Source organism: Cottoperca gobio, chromosome 10 (assembly GCF_900634415.1).
Source record: "Cottoperca gobio chromosome 10, fCotGob3.1, whole genome shotgun sequence".
NCBI classification, from domain to species: Eukaryota; Metazoa; Chordata; class Actinopteri; order Perciformes; family Bovichtidae; genus Cottoperca; species Cottoperca gobio.
In genome coordinates, this window is record NC_041364.1 from 8,881,178 (window position 1) to 8,906,147 (window position 24,970).

The following is a 24,970-nucleotide window of genomic DNA, read 5'->3' on the forward strand; positions in this document are numbered from 1 at the left end:
TCGTCTGAAACTGACAATGATTATACTAGCTGAGGACCAATACAAGTACTTTGTCAAGATTAATTAAACCGGTTTAGGAACAGAGCAGAAAGAAAATGTATCGTGTCCGTCATTTCTGTTCCCTCTGATTATCTCTTCAGTAAGTTAGACATTGAAACTGACGCGACCAGCTGGGCTGATCCTGATATGAAAAGTTGCAAGCAGCTTGTGACCATATCAGATCTCGGAAATATCACGATCACTACTGGTAAGCGGATCATTCACACACACAGTCTGGGGAATTCCAATTCCTCCATATCTCAATAAAACCAAAATGGTGGCACAACAAAAAGCATTAATGACATTATTGATTTGTAGGTAATGCGGCCGGGGTTGTGGACATGATTCAGGACCTTGTAGATGTCCAGTTCGGTAACAGCGAAGAGCTCTCTTCCCACGAGCTGTATACAGTGGTGAAGAAGCTCTGTGAGGTGGTTGATATCAGCGGCACCAAACCTGCTGTTGGTGCCAATATCATCAGTATTGTTGCAAAAATCTTGCTTTCTAAAACTGACATCACTTCAGTGGCTAGCACGTAAGTGGAGAGGTTTATTTTAATCTCAGTAAATGTGAACAGAACCTTTGGACACCTGTATGTGAGATGTTTATTCCTTCTAAATCCTTATTTCTTTGTCTTGTATCTAATCTGTCTGTCTTTTGTCCATGGAAGTGTCCTTAACCTGACAGATAGAATGGGGAAACAATATGGATTTCCAAGATGAATCTGTCAGTATAACAGCACCCTTGCTGGCCCTGTCCATGATCAATGTAAATCGAAATGATTTCAGTGGTCTCACCTTTGGTGTGTCCTCTGATTCTTCAATAATGAATCCAGAGGTGAGACGCCATAAATGCTTATATGCAATATATATTTGTGTAAACGGTAAAAGTGAGATGTCCACAAGCAAAAATAAACAACCTGTTTTACTGTTTCTTTTAATTACAAAACTGGGTTCCACCTGAACATTTCTGTTGCATAAATGGAAAACAGTGTTAATAAACAGACATTGTGGCCTCAAGCATTAAGGGCACATTAAGCTTTAACAAGAAAGCAAATGACAACAACTGGAAGTCCGACACACTGGTTTTTTTTCCCTCAGATTTTTGTCAACCAGAGCTTTGTGAGTGGACCGCTCCCTGACACAGATGCAACTATCTCTTTGCCCTCTGAAATCTACATGTTTTTCCCTCCTGGAGAAAGAAATACAACTCGTGTCCAGTTTCAGTTCTATGCAACAGATGAACTTTTTCAGGTACTTTCTCGTGTTTGTATTTGTCATCTTGTTCTTTTCTCTTTTGGTTATTGTTCTTGCTGTTTCCTCTTCCTCCTTTTCTATTTTCACAAAACTACAATATGTTATGCAGACCACATAATGATTACAGTTGTGAAATTTTGGGAAATAAGCTTATTTGCAGTCTTGCAGAAAGTTAAATGAGAAGATCGACACCACACTTGTGGGATAAATATGAAGCTACAGCCATGAGATTGAAGACTGGAAACAGGTGGACGCTGCAGGCCTGACTGAGAGTAAAGGAAACAAAAAACACTTACAAGCACCTCACTATTAAAACATGTTATTTCTGGTTTGTTTAATCCGTACACAACCAAAGTGTAAAAACAGGTTTTACAGGGGGTTATGTACCAGGCTGTTTGTGTTGCTGCGTGCAGTGAAGCAGAGAATTGTTGTTTGTGAGGATTAAACTAACAAGATATGATGTGTTGATTTGTGAGCTGTGGAGGATTTTACACTGAGCCAGGCTAGCTGTTTCCCCAAGCTTCCAGTCTTTGTGCTAACTAAGCTAACTGGCTGAAGAACATAGCTTCATATTTACCATGAAGACAGTCGAGTATAAAACATCATCATCTAACTCTCAGCAAGAAAACAACTAAGCCTAAATGTCAAACTAGTAGGAAACAGCCATAAACATCTGTGGCACTTAAATAATTGCATTTTAGAGATGAAATAATCAATAACATACAGTGGACAAACATGTTCTCTCTTCCTGTAACACATTTGACCAATGACCTTATCCTCGTCCTGCTTCTATAATGTAACTACAACCATTTTATTTTTTACAGGACCCACAAACAACCAATGCAACACAGAGCAGCTGGACATTGAATTCCTTTATAGTATCTGCCAGTATCAATAACAGCCATGTCAGCAACCTAAAGGACCGAGTGGTGGTGACCCTCAGCCATCACACGGCTAAACAGGTTAATACATTCAGTTCATCAGAAGGAAGAAGGGTTTTGTACTTCACTCTAAAGCCGTCACAATCACTTCGCCATTTTCCTTTTTATAGCCAGAAGACAAGGTGCAGTGTATGTTTTGGGATTTGCAGAAACATGGTGAGTTTATGTATTTATTACATGTGTTTACAGTTGGATTTAGATGCACTCATAGCACTTTTTAGGAACCAGTGACACCAATAAACACTGTGTGTGTGTGTGTGTGTGTGTGTGTGTGTGTGTGTGTGTGTGTGTGTGTGTGTGTGTGTGTGTGTGTGTGTGTGTGTGTGTGTGTGTCAGGCGGGCAGGGTGGTTGGAACAGCAGAGGTTGTGACACCCGGAGTGTTTCTGCTTATCAGACCAGCTGTCTCTGTGATCACCTCACACATTTCGCTGTGCTCCTGGTGAGTCACTGCTTTGTGAACTCCCACAAGCACCAACATAATGTGTGCAATCTGGCCTGAAGCTGATACAATGTGTGGATTTTATTTATAATGATATCATTATTATTCAACGTGATTATGATGGGGTTAGTTTACACAGCTTGTGCTGCAGCTTCCCACAGTGCATGTTTTGATACTGTGGTCTGTTTGTATGTTGTGTTTCAGGATATATCCAGGACACCGATCAGTGAAGCTGACAGTCAGATTCTGACAGTGATCTCAAATCTTGGTTGTGGTTTATCTTCCATCTTTCTGGGCATCACTATTCTCACCTACCTTGCTTTTGAGTAAGTCACTCAGGGCGACACTTACATGCTTATCACGTTGTAAAAGGTTTATATTGTAAACAACATCTTTACTGCAATAATCAGCGAGAGGAGGCTGAAGGAAGATATTGCATAAGTGGAGATTGTTAGCTCTCATGCTGCAATGCTGTTTCATAGCAGATTGTGTCATTTAACTATAAATTATTTTATTTAAACAATAGATATTTTTTCTATTTGTGCATGCCAAACATCAGCACAAAATCCAGAGGCCTCTAACAAGATTTCAGACTTTGCATTAATCTTTCAGACTAAGTTGTCTGTCTCGATCGGTCCATCTTGTACACTTTAGGAAGCTCCGTCGAGACTACCCATCTAAGATACTCATCAACCTGTCATCCGCCCTGCTGGGGTTGAGCATGCTCTTCCTTCTGAACTCCTGGCTCTCGTCCTTCTCCAACTACGCTCTGTGCATTGCCACTGCTGCAACTATGCACTACTTCCTGCTGGCTTCTTTCACCTGGATGGGCCTGGAGGCCGTGCATATGTACCTCGCACTGGTCAAGGTCTTCAACATCTACGTTCCCTCCTACATCCTCAAGTTCTGTGCTGTGGGGTGGGGTAAGACAGAACTTTAAGCGCTCCTATTGTAGTAGAAAACATCCAATTGGCTTTGATTGATTGATTGTGTTCAGGAATGGATTTTGATTGGTTGGGGTCAAGCAGCTGGGGGTTTGGTTTGTACCACTTTATTCAGATCAATTTTATTTTCATAATTTCCAAGAATAATCTAATAATTTTCAGCTATTTAACAAAAATATTTTTTTTAAGTTTTAAATTTGTGAATGACTTCAAAAGCACAAACTGCAACAGACAGAAAATAACACTCAACACTTTTGAATTTTCTTTATCTTTTTAATTATTAGTGGCAGGATAGAAAATGAGCGGCTCGTACTGTCAGTTTGGGAATTTAAGAAGAATGAAAATAAATCAAGAAAACTTAAAACTAGAAATATATTTGGGAATTGTTTTCATCTTTGTCACAGTGTGTCTTTTGTTTGTGTTCTCACAGGTATTCCTCTGGTCATAGTCAGCCTGGTGCTGACCATAGATAAAGATGCTTACGGCAGTGCTGAGCCTGAAGAGGCTGCTCTGACGCTTCTTTCCAAAGACCAATTGTAAGTACGAGCACTGGCCTGTTGAACCCAGCGTGAGCCATCTTTATTTGGGAGCATCATGTCTGATGTGTGATGGAAACTGTGAGATTAGGTCATATGAGACATCCCAGTGACAATGACATAATGAACGACCCTCTCCCTCCCTCCAGCTGCTGGATACAGAATGACGTCTTCTTCTACGTGACCGTGGTGGCATTTGTCCTTCTGATACTGTTGTGCAACATCTCTGTGTTCATCGTGGTTCTGATCCAGATCAGACACATGGCGGACAATAAGCATTCAACAAACAGCCGCAGCTCTCTGAATGACTTGAGGGCGGTGGCCAGTCTCACCGTGCTGTTAGGCCTGACGTGGTCAATGGGCTTTTTTTCATTCGGGCCAGGCAAAGTGGTCATGATGTACCTGTTCTCCATCTTCAACACCTTGCAGGGTAAATATGAGCTGTAGCTGGTATTAAGTATAGTTATTAGTTACAGAAGAAGGAGTCATTTTCAACACATCATGTCTAGATGTACTAGTGTGTTATTTTTGCATTTCTCTTCCAAATTGTCCACATTTCCAACCATACAGTTTATTTCCTCAACTCCTAGAGAAACATGTAGTGTAAAATAATCCATGAAAATTAAACTATGAAATAAAACAAACAGAGAAATAGAAAAACTAAACACTACTATGTCTATATGCTGTTGTAGTATTCTCACACATGTCTACTATGTCTGCTCTCTTGTCCCAGGGTTCTTTATCTTTTTGTTCCATTGTTTGATGAAGGAAAATGTGAGGAAACAGTGGAGAATCCACTTGTGCTGCGGAAGTTTCAGACTCAGTCATAACTCAGGTACATATTGTTTGTGGACGTAGGACATATGGCAGTATAATGGCCAGATGGTTGAGGGTTGAAGTATTTTCCATGTGGATGATGTATTGTTTTCTCTCTCTTGTCCCCTGCGGTGTTCAGACGGGAGCCGTTCTGTCACAGTGGGCGGTCGCTGCAAAAAGAACCATCTTGTTAACTCTGACTCAGTCGCTTCTGACGACACCTCCACCATCAGGAAGGTCTCTGACTCCTCTACAGGATCAGCACCAAACCACCACCAGGGGGCGTGAGCGAGCCTCTGTGTGCCTGTACAGCTCTGAGCTTCAAGGTCCATTGTGTAATCACAAACACTGATAGCCATGTGTCATTATGGGCAGGGGAAGATCAAATAAAACACAAGTTCAGCGAGTTCATTGGCTCTGCGTGTCCTAATATTAGCCACGAAAATGATCACGATACTGTGCCGACAGTCAGCTCAATGCACAGTAAAGAGTGTGCAATGAAAAGTGCATTCCTGCTTTCATTGACTTGGAAAGAAAATGTTTTGTGTTTGAATTGTAAAGTAAAGTAGTAAGTAGCGGAAAGGACAGTATCTGTAACCAAGAACTTGTTTTCAAGTACAGAAATGATACATATACGCAATGTGTAAGACATGACACCATCTGTCTGTACAGCTTGAAGTTTCCAGTCTGCTTCTTCTTTGGAGCTTAAAGGTTTTACTGCTCATGATGTTTCCTTTGAAGGCCTTTTTTTAAAGGAATACTTAATGTCAATGATAAAATATTAAACTAAGTTTTGTGAGCATCTGAAGATTGCTTTTATTCTGAGTGAAGATTTCAATCCATCAAAAGCACCACTGATTTGTCTTGACTCTAAACTAAAGTGAGACTTTAAGCACATACAGAATATTATGGGAACATTTTCTCCTATTGATGTCCTGTATAACAATAATGCAGAAATTGAAACACATTATAATTAGCTAACATTAGCAAACAACTTAAGCGCAATTGCAATATTCTCATTATACTTTTGTTTCTTCATTTTTGATCAGATTTCAAAGCCACCCAGAATTTATATTTATTATTTAGGTTTAACAGACAAAATATCCGCCAAGGACAGTCCACCACTCTCCTGAGCAATGTAACATGATGTTATTATTACAGTATTTGAGTATAAAGAATGTATTAATGGAAACAAATAGGATCCAACCCTGAACGTTTGCAGTTGGAATAAGGAAAACCAGTCAACAGGCTCCAAACACAAGTTCTTCAGATTCATTTAAAATGTGTGACATAGGCTAAAACTTGACGTTGTAATATCCATGTGATATAATAAATACTATATGAAATGTAACCCCTCTGACTGGCGATTGACTTCAGAGCTGGAGCTGTTTGTAACTCTACAGCAGTGTGACAGGAATGTTTTAATAAGGAGTCAGTCCGTTTCTGGAGGAACTCGCCGGATGACATTCTGCTCATAGCTTTCTAACGTTCAGGAAGCATCACACGCCCTCTCGGTTTAACACAACATGTACCTTTGGAGGTTCAGTGAGCGAAATATTTTGTCCGTACAGGAGAGAAACGTTGACACTGGTTTCTTCGAATCTAATCCATGACTCGGATGTTTAAAGTCAAGCCAGGTGACATTTTCTCCAACAATCTTGGCTGCTGCTCATATAGGTGAACACGTCCGATTTGATCTACCAGTAAATGCAAGGACTCCCCGGCCATCTTTGTTCAATCATCAGCTCAGGTAAGAGTTAAGCAAGTTACTTCAAATATCACTGACACTATGCTTCAGTGCTTTATTCACAAACAGAAGTTTCTTTCTATCCACTACAGGATGGATGTAATCTGATTATTTTCACTTCTTCATGTAGTTTTCAGTTTCAGTGGCCGACATAATGTTTTAAGTGAAAAGGGCCACATTCATTATGCACTTCAGCCTCTTTATTTACACATCCTGCAGTGCAAAACAGCACAATATATCTCCTTTTAAGTCTCTTTAAATGTACAACTGCAAGGCCAATTTTCTGAAGTGAATTCTTCCAGATGTTGACGTGTTACATTTTCATGCATTAATAGTGCAGAATCTTAATACTGAGTTAGAAGATTTACACTCTTACTGTTTGTTGTAAAATATTTGTACATTGTATGATAAACTATAAGCACTCAGCCTCAGGGACATGTCAGTAGAGAGTTAACTTTAAATTGCTTCCAATAATTGGCATCCAAGAGAAAAGGGTTTCAGAAGAAGCAATAAATAAATACCACCTCATTACAATATGCAAAGAAAGACCAACTAAAAATGTGGACGAATATGTTAAATGAACACAGTTGCAGGTTTCTTGTGGAGTAAACAACCTGTTTTGTCGTCTCAGACACAGCTGACCATGCAGGACAGAACAGGCAGTCCCATAGCTGTGAAGGTGGAGGAGCATTCTCGGTGTGTCATCCTGACATACTTCCAGGGGGACATCAACAGCATGGTGGATGCTCACTTCACCCGCGCTCTCAGCAAAGTCTGCAACGCCAAGGCACCGGCAGCAAAGACAAAGAAAATCCGTAAAACTATTAAACTGGGTAAGCAAACTAAATCCACAGCGTATGACCTGCGTGACGACAAACCGAACAATCTCATTCATCCTCACTTCTGTCTTTGTTCCCCTGTAGAGGATTCCAGTCCCGGTCAGGGGAGAGCTGTTGGCTATTACTCAGAGTCACAGGTCCCTCACGCAGCAGAACGTCTCCTGAACTTCAGCCCTGCAGAAGACGCTGCTGGATCGTGGCACTCGTTCACTAGCAGAGCAGGAGAGGGCTCGGGGATGCCGTCCATCGCCTACTCTCTGTCCCCAGAAGGGTTGAATTTTACTGGACAGCAATATGCCACATCCCTGCTGAACCTGCTGCATATTGACCAAGGTGAGATGGGACCCACTATGGCCTCCAGCTCCAAGCCAGAGCTGCATCCCAGCTGGATGATGCCTCAAGGATTTAGAGACTCCGTGGACCCCGCTATGGGCTATGAACCTGGTAGGCCTTCAGCTGCAATATAACATCTTTAAAAATGTCTTCCAACCAATAAAAATAAAAACAATGGCTTCTTAGATTGAGGAATGGATAACACTTTAGAATAAGGGATAAAGGAACAAATACCCTGTAAGTATAAGTTCATTAATAAATAACCTATGAGATACTATGCTAATGGTTCTGAAGGAGCTTTCCAAAGTGTGAGAAAATATTGACACATACTAGGGATTAAAAGCAAAGCGATCTCTGCCTCTGGTGAATCACATTTTACCATCTGTTTCTTTCGAGTGCCAAAAATGTAAGCGAGAGCTAGATTCCTGGAGTGCTCTTGAACTTGTAACAAAAGGGCACGTAACAAATAACAAACTATTTCTTCCTCGGTATGTTCGTGTGATTCTGTGTCAGTGTCCCCTCAGGTAAAGTAGACCAAGTGACTTTCTGCTGGAAAGCATTGCTAGTTCATAACAATAAATACAAATTGTTGTCAGAGCACATTCACATTAATATTCACACCTGTGTGTTACAATCATGATGCATTCCCACTTAAGTAAAGTAATTATGTGCCAGGCACTAATATTTAGACGACACACAGCCCATAATGATCTAATCTAAAACGTATTTAGAATGATGTCGGAGCTATTGGTTATGTATTTGTTAATTATTTGTTTGTTGGGAACCACTCAGGAATGTGTACATGTTATTCTGAGAAGTGCTACTGTGTGAAAAGATATCAAATATATTTATAACATCTTATTTACTCGTTAGAGCAGCTGAGAAATCCTTGACATTTTGTCTCCTCTCTGTCAGGACGGCATCTGGAAAAGAAAGACTTATACTGGTGTTGAAGAACGAGAGAGTGGCTGGAGCAGCAGGGACAGGGAGCAGCTTCGTTTACATCACATACTTGCGGCTCCGTAAAGCCACCCGGCTTTCTGTTCAGCTGTCAGATGTTTTCTCGTCAAACAGGCCTCACTGATCTGAGAATACACAAAGAAGAAACACCGCAGCGCGTCTTTTTTCTTCCTTTCATATCTCAGAGAAATGGCGTTAGTACGTCAGCATGAACCTACTGGGACAATCTGTCTGAACTGGAACACTCTCTGATAAACCTGTTCTTCCACTCTTTCACTCCTCCTGTATCTCAAAGCACTGTATATGTTGTTTCTCGCGGCATTTTCTTGTGGTTTTTTCTCTTAGTGGGCCTACACCAGCAAATACACCAGTATTAGAGCAAGTGTGAACATTTGTATGTGTATAAATGTCGATGTTAATATCTGTCTGCAGTTCATCTATATACGTTTTAGATGCTGGTGGAATATTTCATACTCAAAGAAACAAAACAAATGAAGGATAGTGATGTTATGTCAATGACTTGTGTTCTGTAATCTTGTGTCAATCTCAATGTTGACATATTTAACATATTCATAATGTGAAATAAATCTAATAATAAATGTACATGATCCAAACATATATTAGTATAATCCTGTAGTATTTTTACTTTTGATTAAGTACATTTTGTTTAATTGTAATGAAGTATATTTATAGTGTTTTTTACTTCCTGTGTTTCCTCCCATTCATACTATTTAGGACCTTTAGTTACTGACATTAATCATTAACATTAACAATAATCAAATGAAGAAATACATATACTGAACCAAATGAAACCAAAGTTAATCACAAAGCCGACTGTAAGTGGCTCTGCTCTGTTTGTCTTGATTGACGGACAAAGACTTGATGATTTAATGATGATTTAATATGGCATAATGAAACCATCTTTGGGAAAAATGGCGTTATGGAATAAAAAAAAGGACATTTAAAGAAGAAGAAAAAAAACTAAGCTTGAATTAAAATGAAAACGACCTTTTAATGTGTCAAGGTTACACAATATATTTGCTCTGTATTTATTCCTATGACTTATTTCGTGTCCTATAGATTTATTCCATATTGTACATTTCAATTGACATTGTCCCCACAAAGTTGTTGAATGCTGCTGTGCGAAGTCCAAGGAGCAACCCCATTACATCTTCATTAGAGTGCCACGATGACACACAATGCACATCACCGTCACCATCCTTAATGTCTTCAGCTCTATTCACCGGTTTCTCCTTTTACCTCTTCACACATCCACATGACCTATTTCGTTTAGTAACCCAAGAAGAAGACGGTGTAAAAGTTGTCTAATTAAAAAATGTGGAGACTACAGTGTGTGTTTTTTAAGAGAACTTCAGAGGTCTGTTGTCATTATTGAATCATGTTCACGCCTTGACTTTGGCTGTTTTGTCGATATAAATTTCACCTGAGGCTTTTGTGAGGAGGTTTATTAAGTTCAACACCGAGATGGCACCGTTTGGAAGGTGTGAATGTTGCAATTATACAAGATAATTGAAGTTCAACTTCGACAAGAGAAAGTTAAGAGTGAAAGTAGGTCATGATCTAGTAAAGTCTCGATCGATACAGTCATATGATGCAGAGAAGAGGATACTTCAGTGTGAACAGTGTGCTGGTAATGGCTTACTTTATCTTTCATTTAGTAGCCAGTGTGCCGTACATACTAATTGATTATGTTGTATACAGTATGCAGTATGCAGTATGTAGTATGTTGTATACAGTATGCAGTATGCAGTATGCAGTATGTAGTATGTAGTATGTTGTATACAGTATGCAGTATGCAGTATGCAGTATGTAGTATGTAGTATGTTGTATACAGTATACAGTATGCAGTATGCAGTATGCAGTATGCAGTATGCAGTATGTAGTATGTAGTATGTAGTATGCAGAGATACATTATGACATTTCACTGCAGACACGCTTCAAGGCCACAGATGGAGGAGTAGACTCCACATGAGGAGGGGGGATTATTGATGATACTGTGCTAATATTAGTTTCCTCCCATCCGGTACCACATTAACCATGGATGGGTTACCAAATGGGCCTGCTGTGGACTGTTCCAGAGGACTCATAGACCCCAAGCCAGGTGCATTGGTGGAATAGAGGTCCTTTCATGTGTCTGTGCTCCTCAGGACCAGAAGCACCATATCCTGCAGCATACTTCCTGCAAAGGGAATTATGCCACCAGTAACACAGGTGTTGGTAGTCAGACTCACTCCTCAGTGAGTCTGACTCGAATCCTACAAAGCAGATCGACATGAAACATATTATTACATATTAATATATGTATTATTTGCACAAAACTAGCTAAAAAGCTAGAAAATAAATCATAGTGAGTATCTACTAAATGCTGCAGATATATGTCGGTGGATTTTTATTTTAAATAAAAGGGAAAATAATCATTGAACTGTTGAATAATGTTTTTAGTTTTAGTTTTTTTTAAAGGTTACACACTTGACAAGTAGAAGGATATGGAAAATTCGCATCGGTATTTGGTCAATTGCAAAGGACTCGATAATATCGGCTGACCTTACATTTTAAGAATATAACATTTAATGCATATGCTTTAATCTCCAAATGGTTATGTTTAAATCTATAAGAAGGGTAAACTGTATGTGAACTACATTCCTCTTCGCTTGTATATATGATAGTCAGGTTTCTTATAACAAATTAATGTCAAGAATAAGAAAAGCAAACGGCTTTTAAAGCAACATGGCTCACACGGGGTGGTGTAAAAAAGCCAGAATTAAATGTGAAAGAAGCTGTAGAGGTTATGGGACTTCTCATTAACAATTGTACTAATCTTTCTGGTATTCTTTTGGAAATATTATTAAAAAAAAACAGATGGTCAGCAGCTGTGGAGGAGATACAACCTTCTTTTCTCCAGGAGGCAGGCGTGGATTGAGCAGCCATGCAGACTTGAAGCCATAATCTCTCTTGATCCCCTGGCTTGATCAGGCTGATGGAGGGAGGATGACGGAGGATATTTGCTCTGTATTGATGACTGCCCATCGAGCTTTCAACTAACCACTAATACTGACTGCAGCGCGAGAAGCTGAGGCATTAAGTTTTCATAGTCGCTTCGTCTGGGTTCCAGCTGAAACCGGTGACCGTGAGATTTACAGAGAGATCCTCAATGACCTTTGGCGTTGGCAAAGAGCAGAATGAGGTCCAGTCATGTAGCCACGGGAATCGTAGGATTTCACATGAATGCATTTCGTCTTTACAGAACCAGCAGTGTCTGTCCATCTAGTGTGTGCACAAGAATATAAAAAGTGGTCAGATAGGTATTTAATATGTTATCAGCGTTTGTTTCCTTTCATCTGGGTCTAATTTCTTTTTAATTTTGATGAAAAAGAATAAAGTAGGAACAGAAAAAGTGACTTTCTTTTGCTTTGGTATTTTCTTTGGTGTTGTTGGTGTAAAAAATAAAGTAATAATAATGGTAAACTAATTATGTTACATTGTCCAGAGGGATCAAATTGTAACTGTACTTAAAGTTGAAGCTGTGAAAACGTTTTAATTATGCTTTAGTAGTAGAGGATACTGGTGTTTTTCTGTACTTACAGACATCCATTGTTTTCCATTTATTTCACTAGGAAATAAACATTTGTTTATTATAATTTGAGATAACTTAAGTGAAACAATCCATTATAGTGTTGTGCCTTTGCTGTTGTCAAAGTGATGTTAGCATTTCATGGCAATGCAGTTGAATTTTCAGATGTCTTCAGGCAACAACAACTGAACTTTGACTTATATTTTCAACACAGGGCACATATCTCAATGGTATAAATTCACACAAAGCAGAAATGAATGGGAACTAGTGGCTGCCTCTGCATGTGGGTAATGGTTAATGTAATCTACATTGGATAAAACACACAAAAACACTAGATGGTGCTTTAATGTTTTTGTGGAAGTGGGTTTATTGTAAGAGAGGCTGTGCAGAAAAGAAAATGCTGAACAGGAGTGAAACCTTCTTTGTTGTTGACTTACTTTATGCTCAATTGAAGCAGCTGTATGCAGCTGTACACAGGAGCAGTCTGGCACAGAAAACAGCAATGAATATGAAACGCACAGCTTAGCAAAATCATGCAACCAAAGTTTGTATTTCTGGAGCGGAACGCCTTGACTAATTCTATCCAATGTGACTAGAAAATTAAAACTTCATTTTGGACAATGACTTTATCTGGCTTATATCTGCAATGAAAAATCCAAAAAAGTCAATGAAAGTCGTTGTAACTATGTGAATATGAATAGCGTCTCGAAATGAGCTCAGCACAACGCGTTGAAAGATATTGCATTTGCTGCTGGAAAGCATTTCGGGGATTTAGTCTATTTACACAGGCCTCTGCGATCAAAGGGACTTATTATAAAAGCTGGAGAGATTCTGAGAAAGAAAAAAAGAAAGGCAAGCTGTGAGAGTTTGTGCGTGTCAGACAGAAGGGGGTGGGTTTTCTTTACCTGCATTACAGGGGTGCCGGTATAAGAAGTGCACAGGACACACTCAACTCTCTTCACTCTCTAATAAGTGTGATATATCGGACTGTGTGCTTCTCTCCTGCCCTCCGCTCTCCTCTCTCTCTGCTATGGTCGTCGACATACGTGGTTGCAATTTCAGCACCACAGACAGCTCTCTCTCCAGCTCCAACCTCAGCACCGTCGCCTCTCTGCGGGCCTCCCCGGCGTCCCAGAGCCTCGGCGGGCTGAGCCGGACCGGCCACACGGTGGTGGCAGTATGCCTCGGCTTCATTTTAGTGGCGGGAATCCTCAACAACTCCGTCGCTCTTCTTATCTTCGCAAAGTTTCGCTCCCTCTGGACGCCCATCAATGTCATCCTGTTGAACATCAGCCTGAGCGACATCCTCGTGTGCGTTTTCGGCACACCCTTCAGTTTCGCTGCGAGTCTTCATGGGAGATGGCTCATTGGAGAGTACGGCTGCAAGTGGTACGGGTTTGCCAATTCCCTCTTTGGTGAGTGCGATGAGTTCAAATATACAACTTTTCGTCTGTTTACTTTTGTTTTTCACCCACTTGTTTTCAATGTATGAAGTTGTATGAGGAATTTAGACAAGTTAAGGCTGATTGGAATGGCATTTAGTTTTGCAGGCGTTTGGCCATACATTAAAGTATTGGAAAAACTGACATTTTAAATCAAAGGATGAATCTCTGTAAGAATTTAATTCTGATAACTGATAATCTACTTTTCTATCTTCTCCATTCTTCTTCTTTAAGGGATTGTGTCCCTTGTGTCCTTGTCTGTTCTGTCCTATGAGCGCTACACCGTCGTGCTGCGTTCCTCCCAGGTCGACATCTCAGACTTCAGAAAGGCCTGGCTCTGTGTCGGAGGCACCTGGTTCTACTCTCTCCTCTGGACCTTGCCGCCCTTCCTGGGTTGGAGCAGCTACGGGCCCGAGGGACCCGGCACCTCGTGCTCCGTCCAGTGGCACCTTCGTTCACCCACCAGCGTCTCATACGTGTTGTGTCTCTTTATCTTCTGCCTGCTGCTGCCCCTTCTGCTCATGGTCTACTCTTATGGCCGAATCCTGATGGCAATCAGGAGGGTGAGTTCATATTTATCTGTTGCACTCTTTCTTAACAAGGTAAACGTTTTTTATTCACAAATTCACTGACTAGACAAGAAAGAAACTAATAACTACTACAAAATACATGTGTTTATTGAAAGCTGTTTATAGAATCTGTTATGTTTTATTAATACACATATAAGCAGGGTAATGAAAACACACATAAAACATCAAAGTTAATGGTCTATGTTTCCCTAATTTTTAATGTTAAAGATACTGGTCATAATATCTGCCCAGAGAATTCATCACTGTTTTTGTTGCTGTTTAAATTATTTCCTGATCATTACAGAAATGCACAAACAATGTCATGTATTTATGTAGCATAACACAAATCAGTATAAAACACAAATTGCATGCATATAGTTCTCAGGATAATGTGCTCAAGTCACCTTTCATCATGTCTATCTGCTGGGGTTGAATGATGGTTGTCATTCAGACCCCAACTAACACATGGTTACATATTTTCTAGGTTATTTCAAGATAATCCTAGTGTTTACAGTGTTTACAGTGTTTACAATCTTACAATTAATTTATATTATTATTTCAGTAGCGTGCGTGGGGGTGTGTTCGTGGCTGGCTGTGTTCTTGAGGGCAACGACCCCCCTCAGCTTCGAGTGACTCATCGCCACCTTGGTGGGGCTTACATAAACCTGTCTCTCACACAAATAATTGACAATTAAGGGTTCCCAATTAGTGTAGGGTTCCTCTGCGCACTTTGCAGATACTACTATCAATGAATCATGCGGCCATTGCCCTCATTTTGTGCGGCCCGCGAGAAACAATTTCCAGAAATCAATCTGTCGGAGCTGCAACATTTTGCACTTTTGTGTGAAGCCTTGTGACCATAGCTTTCCTACTTTAGTGTACGGACTGGTTGCTTTCTGCAATGAATTATGGTGATACAATTAAAGTTAAAAAAAAAAGGATGCACGTGACTAGTTCATTTCATGTATTAGTCACTATTAACACTACTGTAAGTAAGAGTCATTCATTGACAAAGTATTGTGTGGCCCACTAACCCCCAGTGATCTTCCTGTTACTTGCTAATGAAGTTGAACAGCCCTGATGTAACGCATCGTTTGGTAGAGGATCGTCTTCACTAGCTTTTAGTGGGAACCCCTATTTGTTATTGATATCCAACATAATATATGAATTAATAGAAATAAAAAATGTACAACTGTAACAATGGATTACTATAAGAATCCTTTATTAATTATTTATTTATAATTGACAAGCTTTTTCTGATGTCTTGTTAGAAATGGAAAAACTCAAGACCCTTTATTAATAACTTACTAACATTTGTAACTTACTAGAAAGAGACACATGAGCATTTATAAGATATGAAATTATTCTTATAAACCATTCATTAGGGGTGACTTATCACAAAGTAACTAGTTGGTAAAGTTATCTGCTGGCAAACTCAAATAGAAAAGATAAAAGAAATTAGAAACTTGTGACGAGACAACAGCATTCAAAGTTACTCATTTATTCGGATCCCAAAAATGTGTTTTATGTTAATTCTTGTGGACTCAAATGACTGAACTGATAAGTTGACAATGATAATCTTTATTGAACAGTGCAAAGGATCAAAAGTAAACAGTAAAAGTGAAAAATGGTCGGGGATGGGGAGGAGGAAGAAGCATCTCTGGTACACAGCTGGTGGAGAAGGAAAGTATCCTGCGATCTTAAGTCTGTGAAGTCCAACAGAGTCTGGAGGAGGAGAAGAAGAAGAAGAAAACGTAAACCGAACGTAAACAGAAACGCAGCTTTAAACTATCTGCCCAGGCAGCTATAAATGTGTTTGCATGTTAACTGAAAGATCATAGTGTGTGTGTGTGTGTGTGTGTGTGTGTGTGTGTGTGTGTGTGTGTGTGTGTGTGTGTGTGTGTGTGTGTGTGTGTGTGTGTGTGTGTGTGTATCTCCGATCCTCGCTGCAGCTGCCCCTCTTACATACATTTTTTAAATAATTCTGTCACACTCAGTCATAATAATAATAATACTAATAATAATAATATAATAATAATAATAATAATAATAATAATAATAATAATAATAATAATAATAATAATACATTTCATTTAGAGGCGCCTTTCAGGACACCCAAGGTCGCCTTACAGTGCATTTAAAAGTTAAAATAGCAGATTTGAAAGTCGTAATGCAGTCAGACTGTTTGATGTGTGGAGGCAGAGAATTCCAGAGTCTGGGCGCGGTGCAGCTAAAAGCCCTGGCTCCCATGGTGCTGAGGCGGGAGGTGGGGACAGTCAGGAGTCCGGCTGAAGATGAGCGCAGGGAGCGGGAGGGGGTGTATTCCTGGAGGAGGTTTGAGAGACAGGTGGGGGCGAGGTTGTTAATATAATAATAATAATACATTTTATGTGGAGGCGCCTTTCAAGACACCCAAGTACACCGTACAAAATACAAGAGATAAAAACAGTAGGACATTGGAAGGGAGAGCAAACAAACAATACCAGAGATATGGAGAATGGGGGTGATGTGTTCAGAGGATTTGGTGCAGGTCGTGATCCGGGCAGCGGATGATTTGAAGTCGAATGGTTTAGGTCAGCTGGGTCAGCACCAGGCTTTTTGAGAATGGGCGTAATTGCAGCTGTTTTGAGGGAGGGGGTACAGAGCCAGTGGTGAGGGAGGAGTTAATTATTCTTGTGATCATGGGGGAGATGGAAGGCAGGCTTTGATGAGGATAGTGGGGAGGAGGTCGAGCTGACAGGTAGATTTAAGGATGAGCTTGGAGATGGTCGATTCTGTTGCTAGTGAGAAGTTGGAGAGGGTGCTGGTGAATGGTTGGCTGGTGGTAGCCATCCAGGGTGGATCACTTGGGGAAGTACAGGATGAGGCCAGCTGATGATGGATGGTGTTGATTTTGGCGTCAAAGAATTGCAGGAAGTCATTGCAGTGGTCGGTGGAGACATCTGGAGGGAGAGTTGTAGCAGGCTGAAGTAAGTGGCTGACTGTTGAGAAGAGGAGTAGTAGGAGTATTTTGCGGTGGAGAGAGCGTTCTTGTAGAGGTGTAGGTGTTCAGTGTAAAGTTGGATGTGCACTGAGAGTCCAGTCTTTTTGCACAGCCACTCGAGTCGCCGACCAGTGGTTTTTAGTTGTCGAAGGTCTGCGGTGAACCAGGGAGCACTGTGAACAAAGGAGACTGTGTGAGTTTTGAGGGGGGCCAGAGCATCCAGGGAAGAGGAGAGACAGTCATTGTAGTGACTCACCAGTTCAGCAGGGGAGAACTTGTTGAGGGCTTTGTATGTCAGCAGAAGGTTTTTGTAATCAATCCGGTGCTGAACAGGAAGCCAGTGAAGTTGGATGAGGGTGGCGGTGATGCGGTCAGACGATTTGGTGCGGGTAATGATCCGGGCAGCCGATTTGGAGTCTGTTGAGTAGTTTTGTGGGGAGGCCAGAGAGGATAGGATTCATACTCTGCCATACTCTGCCTCACTCTGCGAGATTCTGTCACACTAAGTCACACCCTGTCACACAATGCCATACTCTGTCCCACTCTGGCCAGATTCTGTCCCACTCAGTCACACCCTGTCACACTCTGCCAGACTCTGCTGCACTCAGTCACACTGTGTCACACTGTGACATACTCTGTGACACTCTGCCACTCTCTTGCCACACAGAGTCACACAGAGCTACACAGAGCCACACAGAGTCACACAGAGCCACATAGAGGCACTCAGAGCCACATAGAGGCACACAGAAGTCCCACAGAGCCACACAGAGGCACATTGAAGTCACACATAAGTCCCACAGTAGTCCCACAGAGCCACACAGAGTCGCACAGAGCCACACAGAGTCACACATAGTCCCGCAGAGCGACACAGAGCCACCCAGAAGTCACACTGATACTGAAGAAGAATTCTCTCACACACTCAGAGACTGTGTGAGAGAATTCTTTTCATGACATCAGGTAACATTCTGGAACCATAGAATTCTGGAATGGAATTGTGTCCATATAAGGCAATATACTTTAAAACTACTGTATGTAATCCAGCTTTATACGTTTTGTAGTCATTTTGTGTCTCTTTGTGCTGTTTTGCTCCTTTCTTTTTATTATTTTGTGTCTTCTTGCAGTTGCTTTGCGTGTCTTTGTAGTAATTTTATATTTCTTTAGTCATTTGTAAGTTACTTACTGACTTTGGTGATCCCATCAATTTACCACTAGTGCCACCACAAGGTTTTTTTAATCAAATGTCATGACTACTATTGGATGGATTGCTATGAAATTGAACACAGTGATCGGTCATGTAATCGATATATGGGCATCCCGTATACACTCTGGAGACCACCCCAGATGATGCCCACCATCAGAAGACACCAGGGTATTGTGGTAGCCCATCCAAGTCCAGCAGCACCACCATGGACTCCCTACTCAGCCAAACTTTATTTGTATATAGTGCAGTGTTTCCCCTACCATTGTTTCACGGAGCGCCCCCCCCCCCCCCCCCCCCCCCTGAAATTCAAGGTGTTGTTTTTTTTTCTAGAGTTCTTTAAAAATAATAATAATAATTATATATTCACAAGTCAGATTTCACATTGAACAGGTGCTCTTTTATTAAATAAACTAAACGCTTATGTGTATCTAATTTATGTGCACGTTTCAGTGTTTACTTTCTTTACTCAGTTTTGCAAAGGGCGGGGCTTCGCTTCCGACACACACACCCACACACACACACTGCGCATACACTTACAATTAGAGACAGAGCGGAGGAAAGGAGAGGAGGGAACTAAATATAATCTGTGCCACGCATCCCACGCACCACACGCATTCAGTGTTGCCAATTTGGCAACTTTCTCGCTAAATCTAGCGACTTTCCAAACCCTCTTGTGACTTTTTTGGTCAAAAGTTACTAGTGACAAATCTTTTCCTGGTGTTATTGGAGACTTTTGGAGACTTTTCTGGTGTTTTGGAGACTCTGACTTATCGTTCTGCAGTTACTGTCCTCAACGAGCAGCGGGTGCTGCCGTGAATTTAAATAGTTTTTAAATATAATATATATTTTTTAATGAATATGTTATTTTATATATATATATATATATATATATATATATATATATATATATATATATATATATATATATATAACATTTATATCGGGGCTGTCAATATATCAGATTTTCATTACATAATTATCGTGGCAAAAAGAATTCACGATAACTATATAATCGCAATATAAATAAACAACAGTTGTATAAGATGTCAAGGTAATCGCTTGTATTTCCTTCAAAGTTGTCTTTCTGGAGAACTTTCCTCAGTAAACCTTTCTCTGCCTGCTGCTTAGGAGAAAATATAAAACAAATATAGCGCATGCTGCTTGGGCTTCGGTGGGTGGCTAACTCCTCTTTACTGCTCACCCTGGAAAAGGTTTTAATGTGTCAGGAGAGAGCAGTATGCATATTAATGTGTGCTGTGCTGTAGTTATTACACATGGTATTTGCTCAGGAGCTGATTTAGTTGACTGAATACAGATATTTAATAACACAGTTATCAGAATGGACATAGCGTTTATACCAGGGGTGGGCAATTGGCGGCCCTCACGGAGCTCCTGGGGCATTTTCTTTTTTTAATACAGGTAGATCAGCCTGTTGATCCGGCCCTCCACAACAGTCCCAGTTTCTCATGAGGCTCTCTACTCTACTAGAATTAATTGCCCACCCCTTGACCTAGAAGGCATTATTAGATTGTGGAAACAGCCGGTTACTATTGGATACCTGCTATTATATAAGCACCTCTATTTAAACTATGCACCCGAGGGAGTCGGAGCTTAGCTGACTTGATTACTGCGCCGGTGAATGGCGGCTCAGCTGCACACTATCCTCCCTTTAACTGAGGGCTTTTCTTAGAAACTGAGCGATCAGTCCACAGAGCTTCGACTGGCAAAGGTGGCGTAAAGTGATACAGGAGAAGCAGCGGTGACGTTTAGATCAACAGCTGGTTTTGTTTTTCTCTTCGCATTTAGATTAAATTCACGATGCTGTCCATTTACTGTTCCATATATATATATATATAATATACAATTTTAATCCAAAACAAAAGTCACAATTAAAACATTTTCTATTATTATTATTATTTATTGGAGCACACTTCTGTAGCACTCTTTTGATTTTATCTGTCATATTTTAGTCTCTCGGTTGAGATGAGACAGTGTTAAGATTTGCTGAGATTTGTACAACCTTATACACTATACTGCTGTTGTACAAAATGATCTCAACTCATGGTTCACATAACAACTTTTCCAGCATGCATTGCTGTGTCACATTGTCTTTTTTCAATACTACCACTGGATGGCGCCAAATAAAGAAATGCTGAATGCATGTGGGAGAGGCATGAAAAACCTACATTATCTACCTTTCCTGTGGCCTACCTGGTTCCACCTACCGGAGATCCTCATAGAGTCTGTGTTGCAAATGATCAATGCCTTGTAACTATAGTATTTAAGTCAATATTGGGTCCAATTATTGTCAAACCAGGTTGCACCTCTGTCCCTCTTCCTCTCCTCGGTCATGCCTCCAGGTGGGTAAGATCAATCTGCCGGCAGCTCAGCGCAGAGAGCAGCACATTTTGGCGATGGTTTTGTCCATGGTGTCCTGCTACATGCTGTGCTGGATGCCCTACGGCATCATGGCGCTGATGGCCACCTTCGGTAGCTCGGGACTGGTCACTCCCACGGCTAGTGTGGTGCCCTCCGTCCTGGCCAAGTTCAGCACCGTCATCAACCCCATCATCTACGTGTTCTTCAACAACCAGGTGAGAGCAGAAGGCAGAATGATGAGGCTGAATCATGTCATCATCTGGTGTCTTTTGTCCTGAAAATCACCAAATTCATTCATAGTCTTTTATACTTTTACACAGTTTTATAGATGCTTTGTGGCCTTCATGAAGTGCAGCGAGGAACCCCAGTCTCTTCACGGAGAAGAGCACCTGACACCGAGGACACCGTTATCTGGTGTCTTCCCTGTTCACAGACAACACTCCCTCAGCTCTTCACAGCATCAGATCCTCAGTGGCTCCAGAAGCGCTGCCCTCTGCAGCCGGCACAATGTCCGGCACACTCTCGTTGTCCACTACGCTCCATAAGAGCTTTTCATCCTTTTTCGACTGTGAAAGTTAAAACAAATGTTTGTTTGAATTATTGTCCAGAATCCAAAGTGCAACTAAAGACACAAATTCTTCAATACCCTTCTATTGATTTTATATATGAAGATGAATGTCACTGTCAACTCCTTAACATCTGAATGTGAAATCTCAGTGCCATGTAGCCCAGCCTCTGCTTTAATGCATATTTAATTTGGTCATGTACTGACCATACATGCATGCAAGTGTCAATGTACATGTTTTGAATAAATGCTCTGATAATGATTGCTGCTGGTTTGACCAAGTTAAAGAAGTCCACAGCTCCCTGAGAGACACCCAGCTATTACAATTAAATGAATGTTTTTCATTATTTATGTAACAATAATATCCACAACCATCTCAACCAATACCACCTGATTCACAGCTTCTTTCCCACAGAACCCTTACCTCCCCTCACCACAAGTTCCCATATACGGACCCATATTGTTCTCCATGCACTTGTGTGTGTTGTGATGGTTATCGTGTCTGTTTATTTCTTTTTTATTTGTGCACTGGAAGTAAGCTACCATGCTGTACCAAAGAATTACCATCAACACTGTTGCATGGCAATGCAATCTCATGGCAGTGAGATGATGTTTGTTTTGCAGGGGTTTCAACATCTGTCAGTTTGAGTTTGTACATGGGAGAAGACCACAGTTTGCCTTTTGTGTCTATACAAATGTTTTATCATGCTTTCTACTCATCACTTTGGAGCAGTTTTGTCACTCTGTTTTTCTTCTTCTTTGCTGTACAGAGAGTAGAGTTTGGAGAAACAAGTTGTCAAGTGCCATAGACCTTGAACTGTTTGAATAGGGGAGGACATTTGACCCCAGAACCCAAGAAATATCCACACATTCACAACCTACATACGTTTGCAGCATAATGGCTTAAAAGCAATATTCAATGCCTTTTATTTTACACTGTTGACAAAAAGAATCCAGTCAAAGCTGCATCTCAGAACATTCCTAATATTTGTCAAAGAAATATGTCGGAAGGAAAATATGTTTTTAAAGGCAACATCATGTCTCCTTTTAATCTTCATTCCCTGCTTAATAACTTTTGAGTGAGATGTGTTTCCACAAGAAATGGGAATGATAGAATTCACTTAGTAATGGCCCAATAAATCCAACGATACATTTGTGACCACTGAATAGTTTGTATAATATATAATATAATTTTATCCTCCAGTGTTTCAGCAAATATCATTCCCTCAACCTGTTAGATCGTGTCATCTACTGTTCCCATATGGAGTTCAAATTGACATATTGTATGCTTGTGGCACTGTCCAACCAAAATAAAAACACTGGTAATTAACTAAATTAAATATCCCTTTAAATAATAATAATAGTTCCCATAATTTAAAAAAACTGGATTTAAAATGTGTAAATTTTATTCACAAGCAAATTAAATTAAAATAATATTAAAAGAATTAATAACGGCATTAGTGACTTGAAACCAGCAACACATTGCAATGTAGAGGCACTCGTTTTAATGTACAGCTAGTATTTCTAAGGTTTCTCTGGAAACAGCCACAGTGAGATGATGATTGATATGCATTTATCCAACATTACAGATGTTGTACATAATTACCTGTTTCTGAAGTAACCTGTGTAAAATAAACTAATGCGCTTTAGCAAGGATTCTCCTGTCTTCATTTCATCTTCTGCAGTAAATGAATATCACAGTACATGCAAGACAAATGGACAGTTGAAAGTACCGGGAGACTGTATGTGTTTACAGGCTGCAAACAGAATAAGAGATTTATAGAGTGATAAATTACGACTACACCTATAGCACCAATAATCCCAAAACAATGAGTTTGAGTCCGATTCTTGCTGCTGTAAACATGAGGGAGAGGTCCAGAGGTTTTTGGGAAAGAGGAGTGTGTGTAGGATGGTACAAACTCTTCCTGCCTGTTTCTTTAATCTGGTGTTTTGTATTTGTGTCTAAGATATACTGCTCCAGAAAGCAAAAATATCATATTTTCAACAGTTGTAATGTAACTACAATGTAATTTTATGTATAGTTGAAATGTTGTCAAACTGAGACCAGCTACACTGGTGAAGAGCCTTCTGTCATGTAACAACATGGCCGCACCTCTGGCGCCACCTTCAGGCCGAACATCCTCATTGTTTTCGGTAGTCCCTTGTGGGATCCAAGTATAGCGCTGAATTTTCCTTATTTTTCAGCCTTCCAATATTTTTGATGTGTAATGACCATAACAGTCTCACATCCTTCCCGCCAGCATGGCTGTAGACTTTTAGTTTTATTGTACGTGTGCAGGAAGCACCATTTTTGTTTGTCTTTCAAACCAAAAGTAATGGTTTACAGTAACTAATGAAATAGTTATATTACACAAAAAGCGCCCTTTAGCTGTGATATAATCACAACATACCACGGCCTGTCATGAGCTTTTGCTTGAATATTCTGGTAGGTATATGTAAATCACCTTTCCTGTTTCTGTGAAAATATTTCTGTATGCGTTTTGACAGTTTTCTCTCATTTTCTTACTTCCCTGATCTTTGATGGTTTCTCAGAACTTGTGGATATGTGTCAACACGTTAATCTGTATATGTTCTACAAAGTAATGCAGATCACTCAGTATCTGTGTTTGTTTAAAGAGGCAGAGCAGTTTAAGCTGCATTTTAACCATTGTACATTTTATGATGCCTGCAAATGAAACACTTTTTAACTCAACATCACAAGTAAAAGAAGAAAATCACACAAAACAAAGATCAAATTTACATTTCAGGGAGTTTTATTGAACTGATAAACTGGTGAGAGGTTTGGTTGACATCTCAGGGAGTCCAGGATTTCCAGATATTTACCCTCCGTTAGTCAGGATCTCAGGTGCTGGAGGAAGATACGAGTAAAGTAAGACAAATATTCTTTGAATTATTGAAATATTTTTTTTTTATAGTTAACATACCTTTTTTGGCCATATTAAAGAGATGACTCAGACTTTTTGTTTACACAATAACATGAACTAACAGATGGAGGCAGCGGTAGACTAGCAGCTCCTGTGTGCTGCAAGGTGAAGTGACTGTTGTGAATGAAGTCTGGTGGCTTTGAAGAGAATGTAGATAAGTAGTGGCTGAACTACGTTGTGCTTTGATGTTTTTGTAGGGGTCCACTCTGGCCCTCAGGATGAAATAAAGAAAGATCAATCCAGCGTGAAAAGAACGAGGAGACGCTACAAAAATGCCCGAGTGCAAGACGCTTCCTGAGGTGTTGACAGCCCTGCCAGAAGCGAGGGCTACCTGGGGCAAAACGAAATCCTCAGGATTAAAGAAAGAAAGAAAGAAAGATCGATCCACGGTGCAACAAATGAGGAGATCCTACTAAAAAAGTCCCGGTGCAGGACGTTTCCTG

General features: G+C 40.4%; 1 protein-coding gene and 1 long non-coding RNA gene across 2 annotated transcripts; one reads left to right on the forward strand and one right to left on the reverse strand.

The window, feature by feature from the left end:
- Positions 1–13,473: 13,473 nt before the first annotated feature.
- Positions 13,474–21,649, forward strand: tmtops3a (teleost multiple tissue opsin 3a). The gene is made up of 4 exons (XM_029441733.1): positions 13,474–13,858; positions 14,120–14,448; positions 20,999–21,232; positions 21,338–21,649. Exons 1-4 carry the CDS (start codon positions 13,474–13,476, stop codon positions 21,560–21,562), a joined length of 1,173 nt encoding a protein of 390 aa, XP_029297593.1. The 3' UTR covers positions 21,563–21,649.
- Positions 16,753–17,866, reverse strand: LOC115014698 (uncharacterized). The gene is made up of 3 exons (XR_003832929.1): positions 17,694–17,866; positions 16,938–17,610; positions 16,753–16,779 (listed from the first exon to the last, which is right to left on the reverse strand). It is a non-coding gene; the product is annotated as an uncharacterized LOC115014698 (long non-coding RNA).
- Positions 21,650–24,970: the final 3,321 nt, after the last annotated feature.